The sequence below is a fragment of the Anser cygnoides genome, chromosome 2, assembly GCF_040182565.1.
Source record: "Anser cygnoides isolate HZ-2024a breed goose chromosome 2, Taihu_goose_T2T_genome, whole genome shotgun sequence".
In the NCBI taxonomy this organism is placed as follows: domain Eukaryota; kingdom Metazoa; phylum Chordata; class Aves; order Anseriformes; family Anatidae; genus Anser; species Anser cygnoides.
The window spans coordinates 63,758,260-63,771,301 of record NC_089874.1 but is presented as its reverse complement, the minus strand read 5'-3'; the positions used below and the strand labels follow the sequence as shown (position 1 = coordinate 63,771,301).

The 13,042-nt window shown below is 39.9% G+C and overlaps 1 protein-coding gene across 6 annotated transcripts in view; it reads right to left on the bottom strand.

The window, feature by feature from the left end:
• Positions 1–13,042, bottom strand: part of BMPER (BMP binding endothelial regulator) — a 160,616-nt gene that overhangs the window by 60,056 nt on the left and 87,518 nt on the right. For 5 of the 6 annotated variants that reach the window (XM_066992259.1, XM_066992260.1, XM_048075536.2 and 2 more), the window contains 4 exons: positions 11,498–11,607; positions 10,722–10,862; positions 8,293–8,397; positions 2,774–2,819 (listed from right to left, as the gene is read on the bottom strand). In XM_066992259.1, the coding sequence (XP_066848360.1) occupies positions 2,774–2,819; positions 8,293–8,397; positions 10,722–10,862; positions 11,498–11,607 (402 nt within the window). The remainder of the gene's footprint in view (positions 1–2,773; positions 2,820–8,292; positions 8,398–10,721; positions 10,863–11,497; positions 11,608–13,042) is intronic. The other variant, XM_048075538.2, reaches the window with a different exon arrangement.

Below are 13,042 nucleotides of genomic sequence, written 5' to 3'. Positions count from 1 at the left end.
CATAGAAATTGGCTGCATTTAAACTGTACTCAAAGCTCTCCTGTGTACAGTATGTTCTTGTACCTCCTATGTTGTTTTTACTTTGGAAAATTAATATCTGCTGGACCGCCAAAAATGTCTGGTGTGTTAATATGTGGAGAGAGAATCAGCTGAGTGGGTGGGTGAGGAAAAGGGCTATGCATGTGCATCTTATCAGAAATGGGCTCAATTGGCAAAGGTTCAAATGTGTGGACTGAGATGGTGATCATCACTGAAATACTTATGATTTTACCTTTTGCCTGTCAAAATGTTGTGATGAGATTTACAGCACTTCTGGCACAAAGGTGGAATTAGTTCCTTGCAAATGGCAACTCTAATAACACTATCGACTACCACGGCTCTATTACACTGGATATTTAAGCTTTTTTGGTTACATTACCTGATAAAAGCTGGGAATTACCTTTTAATGATAAAATCTTAGAATCAGTTCAGCATTAGTCTTCCTCCAAACACTAATGACTCCATAGAGAGACGCCTCTCCAAAAAAAAGATAAATTTCATGCACAACAGAGGAGCATGCCACTGCAGGACAGTGCAATGTGCCTCCCAGTTTTACACAGAGCCAGTGTGACGTAGACAAGACCCATAAGGAGGGCCTAAGGGAGCAGTGTTGTTTAGTAGCCTGAAAGTTTTGGGAGACCTAAGAGTAGTCTGTCGGTACCTACAAGGAAGTTACTGAGATGAGAAAGCCAGACTCCTTGTGGAGCTGCATGGCAGAAGGACAAGCAACAATGGTTGTAATTTGGAAAAAAGGAACTTGACATAAAGAATAAAATTATACAGTGAGATGGTCAAACTTTGGAACAGGATGCCCAGAGAGGTTGTGGCATCTCCATTCTTGGAAATTCTAAAAACCTGGCTGAGCATCATGGTCTGAATCCAGTGCTGACACCATTTTGAGCAGGAGGTTGGCCTGCAGACCTCCAACTATCAAGACTCCTTGAAACTACAGCCATGTCCATTTCTCTGTACTTAGATTCCCAAATATCAGGAAGGATTACTGTTTCCTCACACAGCCTGTATCCATGCAAGTGAATGGTAGAGGTGTGCTTATGGCTGCTGAATCAGAGTCCAAATTCCTATGCTTTCCCTAAGATTTCTCTCTCTTTACACACTTGTCCATGGCAAAAACAACTGCTCTTTAAGTAAGATCAAACACCTGCCATTTCATTCATAGCAGGTATGCAAATTTCACATATTCTGCTGGCAGTTGACACTCTGCCCTTAATTTCAAATGTCTTACAATCATGACCATTCTCTTCTTATATCATCAAGAAGTTCTGACTCTAAGGTTACCTGGTTCCTAGATTAGTTGTTTTTACTTTGAACGAATGTAGTTTTTGCCCCTTTCCCCCTTAAGAAAAGTTATCACAAGTTATCATTCTCTAGCAGCATTTCTGAAGGAATCATCTTACTCTCTTCTTTTTAACCCCTTACAGTAGAGGAGCTTTGAGGGAAGAGCCATCCTCACTATTTACCTCACTCTCACAGTAAACTACTCATGTTACAAAAGAACACATGAGAAAGGCTAAATGGTTTGAAACATAAGAACAGACGCAAGACAGTGATCAATAAATTCGTGATACTAATGACATGTCATGTTCAAGCAGAGGTCTATGACAATTTCATCACCCTTGAAACTAAGCATACATAAAATCAACTGCTAGTCAGTTGAATCCTCTTTCATTTCTCCCTCTGCTTGGTATTCTTTATTTCAAGCATTTCTGATATATTTGGATTTCATTTCATTTTGATACTGAAGTCTTGCAAACTAGATTTATTTTAATACAAATTATACATTCAGAAATAATTGAGGAGCAGAATGGAAAAAAAGTATTTAGTATATAAAATTTGTGCGACCTAAGAGATGATTTGTGCAATCCAATTGACCTGATGAGCAAAAACAATTTGACTTTAGACAAAAGAATAGGAAACATTGTCCTTAAAAACCTATTCCTTTTTTTAGAAGCTTTCTTATAAATCATAAAGCCCCATTTTAGCAGTCTGTCCCTACTTCGTAAAATACTTAAATGTGTCCTGAAGGAAATACATAAATGTATCCTGATAACTTCAGTGAAGACAGGTCTCCCTGTTGACTTAAATAGAATAAGCTTAAAGATAACTGCTTGCGTAAGTGCTTTGCTGATTGTAAAATGATCATTCCTGAAGTGAAGAGTAAAGGAATAAAAAGGTGATAGTGGAGCTAAACATTACACAGACAGAAGGCCAGCTTCCTACTGTTCTTTCCATTGCTGCCCCAGACTGCCTTTTTTTAAAAACAAACAACAACAAAAACAACAACAACAAACCTCTTACAAATCACCCACAGAAGTTTTGTATTGTATATACTCTTGGATTATGCTTCCTCTTTCTCCTCTTTTGCATAGCTAGGCTGTTATTTACAGGTATAAAAGTCACTCGGTCCTAAAAATTATAACTCTATACACACTGCTTTTTACCTACAGATTTTACAGGCTAACTATGTCCTTCAAAGAGCAACACTTCAGATTTTGTACAAATAGTGTCATTTGGGAGAAAAATGAAATTAAGTCCTTTTTTGGGGCATTTTATTTAAAATTCACAGATTTATAGGACACAAACTCTGTAGCCAGTAATAGCCACCTGTCCTTTAGCCACATCTAAAAGAAGGCAGAAAAGCAAACTTATTTCTAAGATATTCATTTTCTCTGAAAGCATGAAAAAAGAATTTAAAAAATGTGAAGAAAGAACTTACTTTCAGTGCAAATAGGACAGCATCCTTTTCTGTTCAGGATTTTACCCTAATTGGGAGAAAGACAGGCTCATTTAATGAAAGAGTTTTTGGAGGAATGACTGTGTTATGTTGTAAGGCTGGATAAGCCTTTGAAAATAGTTCAAGTTGTGTTTGAACTCAATGCCCTGGTTACAGCTTCAAATATCAGGTGCTAAAAACAGACAACTATTCAAAGAGCTTCCTGGCAATCTTATAAGAAACGAAATACTAAAAGGATTCTCTGTTACCACTTTTCTCTTTAGAGAGTGTGAGAGAACTTTGGACTCATATTCACAGATATCTAAAAGCAGACTAGTCATTTGCTTACCAAGATCACTACCTTTTCCCCCACTTCCCAAATTACAAACATTTCCTATGCACATCCTCCACGCTTAGGCAATCTGCACCCCACACACATCCACACTCTCCCATGCCCTGAGATCATCCATCTTTCTACAGAAATAAAGGAAGGAAGGAGGCAATGGTAGAGACCCAGTTTGGCCAGATTTCTTTCTTGGCTAAATCATGTGGTACCTCTTACCAGATCATATTACCAATCATGGACCGAGTTCCCTGATGAAGCAAATGGGCATAAATCCAAGGACATGCAAATCTAAAAGCAAACAATTTAGTCTAATCATAGTAACATGGACAAAAATCTCGAGTTTTTATTTACCACTGTGCACAAGCCAATTTTATTTATAATTGTGTCTTACACAAGGCTGGCTAGAAGTAGGAATCATGCCTCTGTGTACATACATTCATGCTCCTTTTCAGTCTTCCTCAAATTAAAAGATGTTCTCTCTGATTTTACTTACACTCCCAAAAGCTAACCATCAAGTCAGAGGATAGGCCTGGAAAATTTCAGGCTGAACGATGTGTTTTTCCAAGCAAAAACTGGCAGGGGTTATAACAGAACTTATGGTGATATTGGAGCTCACCCACATTCCCGTACGGGGAAGGAAGAAGCATATGGAGCTGCAATGCTCCCCGGCACCAACTCTTCAGTCCAATAGCAGTTGAACACAGAGAAAGTCCCCTTTGTGTGACCACTGCTCCTGTTCTCCACCAAGCAGGCGAACAAGGAGTGGCCAGAAAGAGTGAGCAAATGAAGCTGTGATATTCTTTGCTCCAAACACACTCAGTTGTGGAGAAAAGCTCATGAAGACAGGCAAGGAAGGGGTGGCTGGTCTGTGTGGAGAGCGGGAAGTGGGCATAGACAACATGCCTTACTGCGTTGCTTCCTGCCAACACCGCTCCCAAGCTTTGATTTTATACATGGGGAGAAATTAACTCCCAGTGATGAGTGTGCTTGAGGGCATCGTTGTGAGGGCACAGGAGTTCAGTGTAAGCTTGGCCTTGAATGTACAACTGCACATGAAGAGAATAAATTTGAGGTATCTCTGGACTTGCTAAAGGAGTTGGATTTGAGTTTCACTGGCATACAGGCAATGCTTAGACATTCGTGTAACCACCAGGTCTCAGAGCAAAGAGAACTGAGGACCAGGCTGCAACAAAAAGACCTGTCAAGCACCTGCTAGGACAACCCCCCTCTAAGGAAGAACTGTTAAAACTGCACAGAACTGCACAGGAGCTGGGCAGCACTTGTATGCACTAATGGAAGACATGCAGCTGAATGCCACACACTGCACACCATGGTCTTACCTCTCTGTTTCAATAAAGGAGTTGAAATCAGCTAAGCTGGAAGTGGCAAGAATTCAAGTGAAATTGGAATCTCCAAGGCAGCCTGCTGAGACTGGTTACTTGAGCCACCATGTTGGCCCGAGATCCTGTTTTTGTCTTGTAGAATAAGGAAACCCATTATTGCTAACATGTGCTGCAAGAGTTCGTTAGCATTGAGGGTTCCCTTAGGAGTGGGCTAAGTGATGTGATCCCATTTTTCCCTACGAATATTTATAAGCAGACCACATTTGAGTCTATTTATTTTCTGGGATTTTTCTTCTTTTTTTTTTATGAGGTTTTCAATTTTATGTCTGAGGCTTTGTTTTTTTGTTGTTGGTTTTTGTTGCCTTTTTTCTTTTTTTTTTAAGGCGAGACTGATTGAGGGGGTTGTTTGGTTGTGCAATAGCAACAGCTGTTGTTTTTTTGTGCCTCATTTGGCACAAGAGTAAAAACAGCAACTTTTTGTTTGTAATAATAACAGATGTGTATAACATTAAATGCTGTCTCTGCTAGAGATGGGAGAACGTGTTCTGAATAAATTTTCAACTCACTTTAAGTTCACGGGTTCAAAATTTACCCACAAAATCAAACTCTGCAAATGTCTTCACATGCCATGAATTTAATTCTATTAACTTTTGCAGCTTTGGAGCTCAGAAAAGGCTATGTGGTGTAAAATTCACCAGGCTTTCCTTTAGAAGTACAAAAAGAGATGTCCGTGACCAGTGACCATTACCACAGGCTGGCATTACTAGTGGGGAATGCAAATGCATAAGGAGAAGAGGCAAGAAGGAAAATGTTAATGATGGATAATTGTAAGGGAGATGGCACAAGGAAAGAAGGAGGCTGGAGCAGGGGTAGGACAAGTGAATAGCAAATTAGGTAAGAAAAAGTCTAAAGAACCTCTGAAATTCAGTCTTGCCAAGTGTTGAGATTACTCCCTTTCTACAAAGTATTCAAGCATGTGTTCAAAGCAGATATGGAGGGTCTTCAGCAGGACTGGACACATGCTTAATAGCATTGCTGGATGGGAGCCAGCATGTACTGCACCTTGAAGGCTGATGCTCCAGGTAACAGAAAGGGAATACCAATGTGGAGCCAATTGTCGAAGAGCCAAAAACAGGAACCACAAGCCACAGGGCTCACTAGAAGCTCAAGAAGGACTGATTTTACTATAAATATGACAGAAGGGATTGAATTTGCCAGAGATATATTGCTCTCACTGCAGATGAAAGGAAGCTAAGAAAGACACTTCCTGTAATTACTGATACAGAATTAAACTCCAAAAAAGAAGCTCCAAAAGAGAAAAATAAAAGGAATGGAAAAATGTGCCTAGCCCTACAAAGAAAATGAAAGAAATGGCAGAAACAGTCTCTGAAAGTATGGCAGCCTGCCACCAATAGATTGGATAATAGGAATGGTTGCACAGTATTGGAAATTTTTGCACAACAGCCACTTTGAAACTTATCCTTTCTAGAAATAATTGGCTAAAATCTGTATTGATAAATTAAATAATATTCCATCACAGAAAAAAAAAAAACATCATGCAAAGTGTATTAAGACTACATAGTAAAGCACTTAAGGAACGATATTGTAAGTTGTTATTGAATCTTCAATACTTTCACATTCAATTGTGTATCATAACACAATTCTAATGAGATAACTTTATGTGGCCTGGCACCCCAAGGGACAGTAAACAGCATTTTATTCCACAGCAGACTTCAATAGACAATAGAGAGTGCATACTACCAGAAATCTCAGGAAGAGAGAAAAAAAATGGAGTTCACACACCTACAGTTTTCAGAGACAGCAGTGTGATATCCAGACTTTCAGTATCAGAATCACTAATATATCTTTATCTTGAATAATGTGGTGTGTTTAATTAATGTTTATAGATTTGTGACAGAATATCTTATCAAAGAGAGTGCAGCACAGATGAAAAGTGAAAGATTTAAATCCATTAGCATATATTATTTGCTTTAAAATTACTGAAGGTGGTACCCACTTGGAATAGGAAAATAAATCTCATTCTAGAGTTTACATTCCTTCTCCTACTTGTCTTTCCAATGTAGCTTGAAAGAGCAGAAACATTGCTTGTACCTGTGGAGGAGGGTGGGCTCACATGTAGCTAGCTATGGACTCCATTTTAAGACAGAGAGCAGGCTGCCTGGTTAGATGCTAGAGGAAAGGGTGCTGCAGGATAACAAAGCTGGTCTTTTCAGCCCTGAGGAGCTGGACCTCGTCTGAGGACTCAACTCAGAGGTTTAGGGCAGTTCAGAAATTTGTATTAACTTTTGAGCAGATCATGTAACAGCCAGTCAGCTGGTACATCAGTCAGTTTGTACATCAGTCAGCTACAGTCCCACAGGACTGCAGACAGTAAATTTTTATCCACCACTATTTTCACTGACTGGCCATGAACAGTAAGGCAGTTCATTTATTTACAGAAGCCACTTCAATTGATCACCTCAATGCTTAAATTTATATATATATGTGGGTAAGGCTGAAGTGGTGTATTTCACTTAAGAATTACATTAAGCCAAATTAGTTATTTCATCTCAGAGGCATCTTAATTGTTTGAAATGCATCGGCATGGGGAAAATATAAATGAGATGCAGTGTGTGCCAGGTTCAACTACAAAGAATTTGAGAAGACCTGAAGGGTACAAGCTCTCACCTCCTGCTTATCCTGAGAATGGCTCAAAGCGAGCAAGCCTGATTACCATGGGCTTCAACAGGTTCCCAGAAGAAGAGCTCCTTTTTTCACACTTCCGACGATCTGTACAACATCTTATATGAGGCCTATTAACAAAACTGCCCTCTGCAGTGAATGCCAGAATGACAGGAAAAGGCTGTCCTGTCTTCTGAGGATGCAAACATAATTCCTGCAGCCCACTGGCACAGCAGAAACAGGAGCACCAAGGTACAGGCTCTCTATTCTGTTGCAGCTTCTGGCTGTCAAAAGTTCACGCATATAAAATTTTACAAACTAGAGTTTGTCATTTAAAATTTTATACCTAGGTGTCTGTGACTCATATTTTCCCTGCTGGCTTCCAGGATGGAGAAGGAAACACTGAGAAGGTGTAATGCTAACGACTTGGCTCTCTCTTCTGCAGCTCTGTTCAAAGATCTGCCCCTACATGAGGTGCTATTTAGAGCTCCCTCTTCTGAAAGCTTGGTCCATTAAAACAAAGTAATTTGTCAGCGATGGAAATCCAAGAAACAAAAGCTGACTTTAGCTCAAGGTTTCAAGTAATACTAATTTTTGAAGCAATTAAGTTATAATTACACCACGCTCTGGGTTCACTTCAGATTTTCAAATAAAAAATACTTAGGCTGCAATCTCAGAGGAAACTGCATAGTTTGATTGAAATCATTTGCTTTGCTTTGCCTTGCCTAATTTACACGTCTAACCAAGTATCATGCCTCACATGCACTGAGAAAAGCAAGCACAACAACCTCTTGTGGCTTGCCTTAACAATCTGCATGCTTTTCATATATTAACATAGTCATCTCACCACTCTACAAAACTTTTAAATATATCTGAAAGAGATGTTCCAGTGCAGATAACTTGGGACAGAGGAAGAGAAAGGAGGAGAAAAGGAGCATAGAGTTTGCTGAGCAAGGACAGAGGCAAAAAGGCTTTATTCATAGTAGCAATAGCACACTTGGAAACCACCAGCCTAAATTAACATGCCAAAGGATCCCTCCTTTCCAATCTGCATGCTCCACTGCAATGCACACCCTTCTAAGAAACACTGAAAAAGATAATGGTGGTGAAAAAAAAAAAAAGAGAAGAAAGCCATTTTTTAAAAAACTCACTTGAGGACAGCTGCTGACTGGAATGCACTGCTTCTTGCGACACTCTGTCTTGCCTTTCACACAAGCACAGATGGTGCAGTTCACAGAGGACCACATCTCTCCATCCTGCAAGAGGCAACATGATATAGTATCAGCTGGGGTGGCAACAGGAAGCTATTTCAGTAATGTATTATTGCACAAGAAAGGATAGCTTTCCCTGTTGGCATTGTGTCATTGTTTAGTCTAAATTATTTTGAGGTGTCTAGCCACGCCCAGTTGTATTAAAGACAAAGATCAAATTCAGTGGGGTTTTGTTCCCTTCAGCCCTCCAGGTCAAAAAATTCATTTTTCCAAAGCTAACCAAATCACATTTACATTTTCCATTAGTGTCCTGATCATTTGCATTATTTTCTCTTCAGTATGTGTCTGAGATGTGATCACACCTATCACAAATTTTCATTTAAGCTGACATAATTAGAAAAACCTGATTCATTGGGTTGAGTGACATCTTTAAGTTGTTGCACGTGAAAGCATTTGATTAAGATGTCAGCATATAGTGAATTTATTCCCAGATGCAGCATCATTTTGGCTTAGGGCAGGAATGGTTGAATAATGAATTCTAATTTAGATTACTTACAGCACTTTCACAGACACTTGATCTGCTAAACATCTGAAAATGTTTAGAAGAGATACAGTGCTGAACTCCTCAAAAGCATAGCAGGTAAGACAGTCTATGACTCTTGAAGTATTAAGTGCAGAGCAAAATATGGTCTTAGCCCCACATGCTTGGGAAAGACTACTTGTGGAATTGCCCTGGCTCATTTCTACAGTGTTGCATTTGCCAAGTGTCGTTCCTAAAACATTCTGTCTCACCCACTTACAGTCTTACGCTAGCCTGTGTAGAGCCTGTTTACCGTCCTGCTGTGAAGGAAGGGTGAGGATAGACCTGACAGGAACAGAGAACAGGCAGTCCAACCAGACAGCTGTGAACAATTATGCGGCCACCTCAACACCATGTTCTGACCAGAGAGAAAAACAGACTATAACTGAAATGCCAAGGAGCCTAACTTATTCAGTTCAGCATGCACAGTTAAAGGCTGTCTTTCCCCCAACCTTTGTGTCCCCACCATGCTAAGATTGCCTGGCGTTTCTGAGGCAGCATGCATTCTTGTGAACCTCTAATAACCACTTTACAAGCATCTGCTATGTTACCAAAATATATCACCACTAACTGCATGTAGCTGCCCTGATTTTTGTTTCACAGACATTTTTTGTACAGGAGAGGACATAGCTCTGGTCTAAAAGGAAAACTGCCCAGATTCTCAATGAACCTGTGCCCATTCTATCAGTATTAGACCATTAACTTCAACAGAGCTACACTGGATTTACCTTTTTGTACATGAGGCCAGAAATGGATGTACTCACTCTATTTTTTCTTACTCTATATAGTGCTTAGTAATATAATAAAATCTTCACAAGTAGCAGAATATTTTATTTGGGTGCCTAAGAAGCTGGCATTTGTTCCTGAAGCACAATAGCACCAGTGTGAAGGTTCCAATCAGATTCAGTATATTCTCAGCATACAGTAAGTTTGCATGCAATTTCCAGAATAAACACTTCAGCTATGTACACAAAAGATGGAATAAATGGGAAGCAATTCTGGCTGAGCAAACCAAGTATTCACATGGGATTTAACATTTGATCTGATTCAAGGGTCTCTTAACTCACAGATGGCCCATAAGGTGACAGAATCTTTTTCTGACACAGCGTTAAAAAAAACTGCACCACTTGAAAAAACATACAGGGTCTCAGCAATGTGAGAAGTGTTTTGCAGGAAATCCCTTGTGATTTGGAAACATTGGGTGAGAGTGCAGTAGGTAACAGTTATTACATCCCAATATGAGATGTCAGGGGTGCTGTCCTTAGCAGAGCTGTTAAATGTAGTAAATCTAGATGAGTAACTTTCAGCCAACATGAACTTTGCATAGCTCCTGTTGCTCAGCTGTGGAAGAGAGAGACTCTTTGGCTCAGCAGATAGAGCTCACATACCACTCAAAAATACCTTAAAATATCTACACTCAAAAATATCAGCATTTCCTTGAGAAAGCAGAGCATAACTCTCTCTTACTAAGAATGCATTACTTGTCAGTAATGCATTTTCAGTAAGAGATGTAAACAGCAGCTTGAATCTCCATGTATAGAGAGAAAGACACCACATCACATCAAGGAGAAACTAATCTTAACTGCTGTGTATCCACAAAATTTACAGAGACTCAGAAAAAAAAAATAGCAAATGGCAAATTTTGCTGTGCTTTGCTTCTGAGTTGTTCCATCATCAACCAGGATGGTGAGGATTCTGCTAAGAAGCAAGCCACAACACTAATTTACAGTAAACATGTTGTACAGATGTTACAATGCCATCTATTCTTGAGCCACACCTGAAACTTTACCTGGAATATTTTATTACCAAACTTGCACACTTTCTCTTCCTCAGGAAAGATATAGGAGATACATTCCTTGCAGCAATGGTCTTTGTTTTTATTGCATTCTCCAGGAAGTAAGCACCTCTTCTTACATATCACTGTTGAATCCTGGGTAAAAGGACAAAAGTAAATCATGAAGTCACCACCAAGGTGTTTCTGCTCCTATGTATCCTTATCATAACATTTCTGCTTGCTCAGTCATTGCATCCAACCAAGTTAGACCAAACTGCTTTGAACAAGTCAGCTCAGAGAAAATAAAAATAATTTAATGGATTAAGGGAATCTTTCACAGTCTGTTAAACTAAAGCCCAGCTTGCACTCTCCTTGCCTGCAAAATCTGAACTTTGTGACACTTTACATTTTCTGTGCAAAAGGTGCAAATGTGCATATGATCACAGTCATGCTAGAGCAATTAAAATAACCACTGCCACTCAACAGCAATGTGTTAACTCACCATGTACTGAGTTAACTCCTCTTCCAGCATAATGCGAATTCAAAGAGGGTCACATAATCTGAGTAACTTCATTTTGCATCACGCAGCCAGATATTATGTATCAGCTGAGGTAGTCAGTAGCTTTCTGTACTTTCCTAGCAAAACTGCAAGTGCCCTTCGGACCTAACTCTCAAGGACCACACAAGATGCCAAAGTAGAACAGTATCTAGGTTTACAGTTTCACAACCCTACAAATTACTGTCAAGCCAGACAACCAGCAGCACACAATACTAAAGGACTATGGACCTACCTTGCATGTACACATTGTGCAGTTGTCATAAATAAATGAGGACCCATTATCATACACGTTGCTGTGAAAGAGGCAGCTTCCAAATGGGAGGTCAAACACTTTCCTCTGTCCTGAATATAAATAAACAATAATAGAAACAGAATGTGGTTGAAAAGATGCCATATTGTCAACAAAAATAGCAGAGCTTATTGTCACCAGACCAAACTCATCTGCAATGTGTCATTTGCTATGTGTTTCCATTTTGGTGTGAAAAAATATGTACTTTTAACAGTTCACTGTTCTTCTAGCACACGTTCATCTGTACAGATTTTACTGTGAGGGAATATAAATATGATTTATGGCATGTTTATACTGGAAAAATCTTTCTTCTCCTTCTCATCATAAAGCACACAGTGCTGCTACACGAATAAAAAGTAAGCACTGAAAACTCTTAAGGTACACTTAAACTCATTTAAACAGTCTTTAACTTAATGTAATAACTTATCAAATAAAGCAGCCTAAACTGGTTTTACCATATCTTTCTCACGGGTTCACAGCAGCCAAACTAAACCAATTCAGCGACCCTGGTGCAAAAAATCATATGTATTGTCCAGTCTCATTACAAAAGCTTGGTGTACCATGTTGGGACATAGTTGCAAAAAATACAGACATTTGCACAGTTTACAGGCAGAATAGGGCAGCACAAAATATTTGTATTCCATAATCTATGAAAAAATTGGGCTACATGAGAGTGAAGCAAGGTTTAGAGCACTATACAAGGGAGGTAGCATCAGTATCAAATCCTTCCCAAAGTCCTGAAATCATAGAATCATAGAATGGTTTGGGTTGGAAATGACCTTAAAAATCATCTAGTTCCAATTTCCCTGCCATGGGCAGGGATGCCACCCAGTAAATCAGGTTGCCCAAAGCCCCATACAACCTGGACTTGAACACTTCCAGGGAGGGGACATCCACAGCTTCTCTGGGCAACCTGTGCCAGTGCCTCACCATCCCCATAGTAAAGAATTTCCTCCTTATATCTAACCTAAATTTACCCTCTTTTAGTTTAAAGCCATTACCCGTTGTCCTATCACCACACTCTCTGACAGAGTCTCTCCCCATCTTTCCTGTATCTTTGAGTACCCTGCCCCTTTAGGTACTTGAAGTTCTCCCTGGAGCCTTCTCTTCTCCAGGCTGAACAACCCCAACTCTCTCAGCCTCTCTTCATAGGAAAGGTTCTCCAGCCTCTTGATCATCTTCATGGCCCTCCCCTGGACTTGTTCTAATACTTCCATGTCCTTCTTGTGCTGTGGGCCCCAGAGCTGAATGTTGTACTCCAAGTGGCGTCTCATAAAAGTGGAGCAGAGGAGGACAATCACCTCCCTCCACCTGCTGGCCACTCTTCTTTTGATACAGCCCAGGATATGGTTGGCTTTCTGGGCTGCAGGTGCACATTGCCAACTCATGGTGAGCATCTCATTATCCAATACCCCCAGGTCCTTCTCCCTAGGGCTGCTTTTAATCCATTCTCTGCCCAACCTCTATGTGTGCTTGGGATTGCCCCAA